The 8021-nt window shown below is 47.6% G+C and overlaps 1 protein-coding gene across 1 annotated transcript; it reads left to right on the top strand.

Moving 5' to 3' along the window:
- The first annotated feature begins 467 nt into the window (after positions 1–467).
- Positions 468–6448, top strand: Kcnj5 (potassium inwardly rectifying channel subfamily J member 5). The gene is made up of 2 exons (XM_004665481.2): positions 468–1404; positions 5679–6448. Exons 1-2 carry the CDS (start codon positions 468–470, stop codon positions 5981–5983), a joined length of 1242 nt encoding a protein of 413 aa, XP_004665538.1. The 3' UTR covers positions 5984–6448.
- Positions 6449–8021: the final 1573 nt, after the last annotated feature.

The raw sequence follows: 8021 nt of genomic DNA, 5'->3' as shown, positions 1-8021 counted from the left end.
TGGAATGCATCAAGGAAACACAAAATTCTTGTGAAACCTGCATCTTAATGGGCCATCAGAAATCAATAGGGTATAAAGTATAATGGAAATTACAGTCTGTCTCCAGTGGCTATTGTGGTCATCATAAGTGACAATCCACAGAACATAGTAAGCTTTTAATACAATGTGGCAATTATTATTTTTAAATTGGCTCCCAGATCTCTTTAAATCTTTTGAACACTTAAGGTGTAGTTCAACTCTACTGCTTATTCATTCAGTAAACTCCTGAGCGTCGGCTGTATGTTAGATTGTGGGGTGGGCCCCAGGGTACAAAGAAGTGCTGTGGATACATGGTTCTATCTTTGAGAATTTCATAGTCTGAGGCACCATTGGTCTCCAGATGGAAGTCGTCTCCTGTCCTGGACTGCACAAATCAGAAGAGTCGATTTCACTCATGCTGATCTTTTTTAATTTAATACATCCCAGCTATGGCTGGTGACTCTAGGAATGCTATGAACCAAGACATGGAGATTGGAGTGACCCCCCGGGACCCCAAGAAAATTCCCAAACAAGCTCGGGATTACATCCCTGTGGCCACGGACCGCACCCGGCTGCTGGCCGAGGGGAAGAAGCCGCGCCAGCGCTACATGGAGAAGAGCGGCAAGTGCAACGTGCACCACGGCAACGTGCAGGAGACCTACCGCTACCTGAGCGACCTCTTCACCACGCTGGTGGACCTCAAGTGGCGCTTCAGCGTGCTGGTCTTCACCATGGTCTACACCGTCACGTGGCTGTTCTTCGGCTTCATCTGGTGGCTCATCGCTTACATCCGGGGCGACCTGGACCACGTGGGCGACCAGGAGTGGATCCCCTGTGTTGAAAACCTCAGCGGCTTTGTGTCTGCCTTCCTGTTCTCCATCGAGACGGAAACAACCATCGGGTACGGCTTCCGAGTCATCACGGAGAAGTGTCCCGAGGGGATCATCCTCCTCCTGGTGCAGGCCATCCTGGGCTCCATCGTCAACGCCTTCATGGTAGGCTGCATGTTTGTCAAGATCAGCCAGCCTAAGAAGAGAGCCGAGACGCTCATGTTCTCCAACAACGCCGTCATCTCCATGCGGGACGAGAAGCTGTGCCTCATGTTCCGTGTGGGTGACCTCCGCAACTCGCACATCGTGGAGGCCTCCATCCGGGCCAAGCTCATCAAGTCCCGGCAGACCAAAGAAGGGGAGTTCATCCCCCTGAACCAGACGGACATTAACGTGGGCTTCGACACTGGTGATGACCGTCTCTTCCTAGTGTCTCCCCTCATCATCTCGCATGAGATCAACGAGAAGAGCCCTTTCTGGGAGATGTCTCGAGCTCAGCTGGAACAGGAGGAGTTTGAAGTCGTGGTCATCTTAGAAGGCATGGTAGAAGCAACAGGTAAGACCCTCCGCCCTATCCTGCTGCATATTCCTCTTCCTGCCCCTGGAGCTTGGGCCACTGTGAGCCAGAGATGGAAGTTTGTGTGTAAAGGTCCAAAGACAGCAGTCAGCATGCCCAGGATTTAATGGGAACCAAGAGAAAGTTAACCCAGATAGATCAGTAATAATAGCTAATGTGAATGGAACCCTCCCCCCAACTTCCAGACACAGTTCAAGACTTTAAACATATTGTCTCATTTGGGGCCTATAGACACAGGGACACATAACAGTCATGCACCAGTAAGCCAAGATTCAGGACCAAAACAATGCCAGGAGGACCCCAGGGCCTGCTGTCTTTTCCAACAGTCCAACATGCTGTCTGTCCTAGGACAGGAGAGGAATATTTTTGGGAAATCAGAGTTGTCCAAAAGAGTTAATGTTTTAGAGCTGGACTTTGTAGCTGTATACACCCTGTGGGTCTTATCATTAGGCTTGTAGACCTTCCGAAATTCAGTGAGTCCCACACAGCCCAATAGGCTCGGATCTGGGGTAGTGGCTGTCAGCTGTCCCCTCTTAGGAGTAGCCTATGCTCAGATATCCTCCAGAAGGTTGGCCTAGTTAACTCAAGGTATGCAGAGCTCCTCATAGAAAACAGTGCAATTGTGCTGAGGCATCCATGCATTCCCAAGAAGATGTACTCTTTGTGACTAGCCTGCCACCCTGAGTCAACTATTGACCCTACCAGGCAGCTAGATTGCCACATGCCATAGCCCCTTAAGGTTGAAGAGGGATTGAGATTGGGTGAGAGCCACAGATCTCGTCCTTACACATGGGGGCATCCTTTCTTGGGCAGGGAGGCCTACCAGCCAAACCTTACATATTGCTTCTTATTTTCCATCTTCCTTCTCTTTTGTTAACCAAGTAAGCTGAGCAGCAGGTCAGGCCCTAGTGATGACTTGCTAAGTATTAGAGGTCTGTTGCCAAGGTACCAAGCACACCTGTCTAGCCTTTGGGAAGTTAGTTGCTGCATAGGAGACTCAAACAGGGTCTACACAAGCCTTCCTATTTCCAACTCTGTGGAATCAGACAGGGTACTAATGGGCTCCAGGGACTGTGCCAAAGGAGCTGCCCAGCCATCTGCTGGGAGCTGGAGCCTAGCCAGGCAACATATGGTGGCAGCTAGGGGAGTCCCTGGGGCTAAGGACAGTTAGGATATACGAAGCTGACTTGTATAGAACTGGGGACACACAGGTCACCCTGCCCTTGGAAAATAGGATCAAGATCAGAAGACAGGCTCCCAATCTGGGAAAGGAGTATCACTCTGAAGTTCAGAAGGAAGAACCAGTCAGTTCAGAGACCAGGGATACCTTAGCTTTCCCTGCCACTGCCCTCACTGCCACCAGCAGTGCAGCAGGGGAAGGGGATTTCTCAGCATAGTGAGGGGATACTTGTCCACCTTTCCGGCTGACTCCTTCCCTCCCATTTCCCTGATATCCCATGACCCATACTGACTTGTCCTAACTGATTGACCTCATTCCCACCCATGACCCATGTTCTGTCCATGGGATTGTTAGGGTGACTGGAAATTAGAGGAGACCATCTACTTGCAAATGACCTGAATGGTTTGGCTATCATGTTCATGGAGCTAAGACTGGGAACAAATTCAGTCTGACCAGAACTGCATGAGGCCAGGCACTTTGCCTACCTTGTCTATAAATGAGGAAGATAAAGTTCATGGGAAGGGTGAGAGGATTAAAAGACCAAATGGAATGCCACAGGTAAAGCACATGTATATTGAAATGTGTCAGAATTACTACCAGCCAAATACCCAAACCAGATCTCTGGCTACAGGGCAGCCCACTGCCATGTTCCTTGAAGAGGGGCAGGGAGGAGAGCAAGAAGGAGCCTCCCCAGATATTCCTGTAGAAATCCTACTCCACTCTTTTCAGACCCTGGGAGCCTGCAGGTATTGGAGCTGGACTATGTTGGTTGGTACCTAATTTGGACATCTTCGCGTCTGCTGGGTTAGAGGGTGTGCAACTAGGGTGAGGACAGTATGGAAAGGCCTGGTGTAGGCAAGCATTGCCCTGAGAACAGAGATCAGGCTACAACTTCACCATGTTTGGGGTACCCTGGGGTGGGCCCAGACATTGGAACATAGATGAGCAGGAAGCAGCCTATGGCCTAGACCTAGTTTGTATAGCCTTCCTCCCAGGGAAGAAACAGGGTAGGAGCTAGGGAAGGCTTTTCCTCCAGTGCCTAAAAGATTCCCAAGCTAGTCCTTCCATGGCCAGAAGATTAAATGAAAAGCTGCATTCCCTTGACCCTATGCACAGAGGCTTTCTCATCCGTAAACAAAACTGCACTCCAGAGAGAGAAAGAGCAAGAGAGAGAGAGAGAGAGAGAGAGAGAGCAAAACCTAAAAATAACACAGGCATGGCAGTGGCTGTGTGGAGAAGAACTAGAGACATCAGAGTGTCCTCCAATCCACAATCCACAATCCACACTGATGTGTCTGCCCCCTTCATGTAAATCAATGTATGTACATGTGTGCCAGTATGTGTGCATGAGTATGCAGGCTGTGTGCATATTCAGTTACAGAAAACAATCCTCATATGTTACAAACTCTGTCAGCTTCTCTGTGTTCCCTCTCTGTGAATTTCCTCTCTTAAAACCCTTTTATTGCTTCTTTTCCTGTCTGTCTTTCAGACTTGAATGCTGTTTTCAATGTCCTTGCCTCAAAATATTCCAAAAATTATTTACTCTGGTCCTTAGGAATATATTCCAGACTCTTGCACATTAACTTTTATTAATTGTGAACTTTACTATGTGAATATATTGCATATTGTTCATATTCCTATCAGGTTACACTCTTATATCCCCTCTCTCCTGCACCCATTCCACTGAGGCTCCTCCTCAGTGGTGATGTTAGTATACACTGTGGGGTCACCAGTCAGTCTCTATTGGGAGAGGCAACACCTCAGGATGCTCCTTCACACCCTCTTCCACAATGTTCCCTGAACCTTGATGGGCATGTTATAAGTCTTATTTGTGTTGAATGCTCTGCATCCTTTGAATTTCTGCTTTGATGAAGTTTTAAAAATATTTTTATTTTATTTACTTGCAAGGAGAAAGAGAAAGTGAGGTAATGGGCATGCCAGATCCTCTAGCCCCCGCAAACACACTCCAGATGCATGCACCACTTTATGCATCTGGCCTTATGTGGGTACTGGGGAATTGAATCCAGGTCGTTAAGCTTTGTAGGCAAGTGCCTTAACCATTTAGCCATACCTCCAGCCCTGCTTTGTTAAATTTTTGACTCTTCTCTGTGCTACCATCCTCTCCCTGGAGGAGGTTGTCAGTCTAGCAGTGACAGCAGCAGTCATTTAAATTGCCACTTCCCCTGTAATGTCTCCTGGGCCCTTGCAGATATGGTAGAGGTGACCCATCTCATGCTAGAAAGTCAACTATCTTTTCTTGTCATATTGATAGATTTTGATTTGCCCCAGTATTCACTGCCTTTTCTAAAAATCAGATTCTCCAACCAAGGATGAGAGCGACATGGATCACAGGAGATCAGCATAGTCATTTAAGAGACTTTTTGATGGTCATACCCTCACTTCTTAGCCAAAGAACAGTTGGAACTTCTCTATAGAGTCTATGACCTTCATATCCATAGGATTCTGTCTTGGTTCTCAGTACCAGGTATGAATTCTCCCCCAGCAAGCAAGCCTCATACTCAGTCAGAAAGCTGTTGATTACCCCCATAGCCTGTGTGCTTCTGATGTGCAGGTATGCACATCTTGCCCAGCTGGCTGATTTTATATCTTGCAGGACCTCCCCCACTCTACTGCTTGTTCATGCTATTGGTGACCATTATCGCACAGCAGCTTACATAGCAGTTTCTAGCACCATAAGAACTAGCCAGCAGGGAGCTTGCATGTTAATTTCTAATTTTCTGTCTCTGCTGTATCTTGAGTTCCTTCAGGATAAGAACTGTGTCTTACTCAGCCTTATCTTATATGTTCTTAATACAAACTAGATTATTAAGAAATGTGTGATGAATAATGGCATGGATGGATGATTGGGTGGGTGGGTGGATGATTTAATGACTGGGTGGATGGATTGGAACAAGTGGATGGATGGTGACAAGAATACACAGATGGATGGATTTATGGATGGATGTATTTATAGATAGATGGATGGGTGGATGACTGAACAAATGGCTATATGAATGGATGGATTGATCAATGATTTGTTGTATCTTAATGCATAGGACTTCTGTTTCCCCAGGCATGACCTGCCAAGCTCGAAGCTCTTACATGGATACAGAGGTGCTCTGGGGCCACCGATTCACACCAGTCCTCACCTTGGAAAAGGGCTTCTATGAGGTCGATTATAACACTTTTCATGATACATATGAGACCAACACACCCAGCTGCTGTGCCAAGGAGTTGGCAGAAATGAAGCAAGATGGTCAGCTCCTCCAGTACCTCCCCAGCCCTCCTTTGCTGGGAGGCTGTGTGGAGGCTAAGCAAGAAGATGATGATGAGCCCAATTGTCTCAGTGTGTCCCAGGAGACCAGGGACTCAATGTGAGGTCTATTCTCTGCCCATAACCTTCCCTTGTCAAATTTCCTGAGAGACAATGTGGGGCTTGGGGTATAAGGATGTATAATTAACTGAGAAAGCTTTTAGGTGGCCCAGAAGCATGGAAGTTCTATGAGGAGGAATAATATTGAGTCCTCGTATCTCTTCCTCAGTGTTCTAAGAAATTGGCTTTCCCAGGGACCCCAGGCAATCTCAGTTTCTGAGAGTGTGACTGCTGGCTAAGGGCCAGGCCAGGGTAGGTTTCCAGGATGACATCTTTCCTTTTTTTAACCACTTGTCCCCGATCACTTTCCTATCTGGGTTTCAAGGGCCCAACCCTTATTCTTACCATGGTAGCCTGTGGATTCCAGGAGCGGCTATTCTACCCTATCCATGGTTAGGCCTCCAGCTGGGCATGAGTTCACACAGGCCTCCTACGCTAAGATCTGTCAAGTGATGAGCAATATCTGTCAGTGTAAGGCTAGCAACTACTTATTAAGAATTCTGACACGAGTCTTTAGTTCACTTCTGTTTATTATCTACCAAGTATGTGTCTCCCTGTGCTGTGTTATGTGGCCACTGTGGCCTTCCAAATAATTGATCTCTTTAGAGTGACTCTGAGCCACCAAACACCTGTGAGCATATTTACAGCTGTCCTCACAACTGCCTAGCATACTCCCAGTCACACTGTGCTCTGTACCTCTTACCAAGGGAGAACCCCAGAAGCTGGGCTTTTATGTGGAACTTTTTGTCCCAAGGTATGATGTGGGCCTGGGGGAAATCTTAGTTTCAGAGGGCCAGATGACCTACTTTGTACTAAAATGGCAGGGACAAAGAGGAAGAAAAACAAGAAAAGCAATGAAAATTTTAAAATAAGCATCTGAAGCCTGGTATAATGGTGCATGTATTCCAGCATTGGGAAGGCTGGGCAGGAGAATTTTGAATTTGGGTCCAACAGGTATTACATAGTGAGATCCTTTATAAAAAAGAAAAGAAAAGTATTGCCAGAATTATTGGCTTGGGGCTGTTTGGTGAATCATGGGATGTGAAGCAGAAGTGACCACCACCAAGCTCAGGGAGACACAGTCTTGGCCAAGTACTGAGAAGTTCTTTGACCTTCCTTCTACAGGTCAGTCCAGGTAGGGTGGCTGGATAGGAAAGGCAGGTTCTTTAGAGACTTCTTCCAGTCTGGAGGATGCCTGGATGGATGACCATGTCAATGAAGCATATGTTGAGAAAGATAGGCCTGTGGTATAGCTAGTCTCATCTTAGACAGATGGTTGGCCTCATCCCCAACACTCCCACCAATGTTCACAGGTCTCAACAGTCCTGTGAGAATGGAGGCATTTTCCTGCCCAAGACCATAATACTTCCCACAGGATCCAAAGGGAGGCATGAAGGTAAGGTAGAACAAGGGACCCACGTGTGACCCCCAAGCCTCATTCCCCACAGGCTGGGTTTCCTAGGTCTTGGGCTGGAAGGAGAAGAGGAAGATGGCCTGGACTGGGGAGCTGCACTTATATGCTGCCTATGCTCCGGTGAAGGAATCCTTGTACTTGAGGAGTGGGCTGGGAAGCAGTGGGCAAGTGGGGTCCCCCCCGCCAGAGACACTGTGCTAGGTTGTAGTTCTAAGCATGTTTCTGTGGTGAATGAAACCAGACCTTACAGGGAATGAGAAATGAGTTAGCATCGCCCCCAAGTAAAGGGAAAGAGATCCAGTAGGAGAGCTGCGATCAGAGGGAGTATGGAGACTACAACTGAGACTGCGTGCCTGAGCTAGAGAAAACAAGCTCTGTCCAGATCATAGCAGGACTGGCCCCACACCCCCTTGCAACCTATGTAGCCTATCTTAGAACCAGCTAGTACCCTCAGGTTAAGACCCACAGTGAGGCAGTTAGGGGAAGCTTATCTCATTGCTAGACAGTATCCTGGCTCCTGTGTCATACCTGCCTTATTTATGTTTCTGAAATATCGTCCAACTAGCCAGACAAGCCCCCTCTCCAGTTCTGTAACTGTCAGTGACCTCTGTGAGCCAGGGCCATTTTCC

The sequence above is a fragment of the Jaculus jaculus genome, chromosome 3 (assembly GCF_020740685.1).
Source record: "Jaculus jaculus isolate mJacJac1 chromosome 3, mJacJac1.mat.Y.cur, whole genome shotgun sequence".
Classification (NCBI taxonomy): domain Eukaryota; kingdom Metazoa; phylum Chordata; class Mammalia; order Rodentia; family Dipodidae; genus Jaculus; species Jaculus jaculus.
This window is presented reverse-complemented; position numbering and strand designations above follow the sequence as displayed.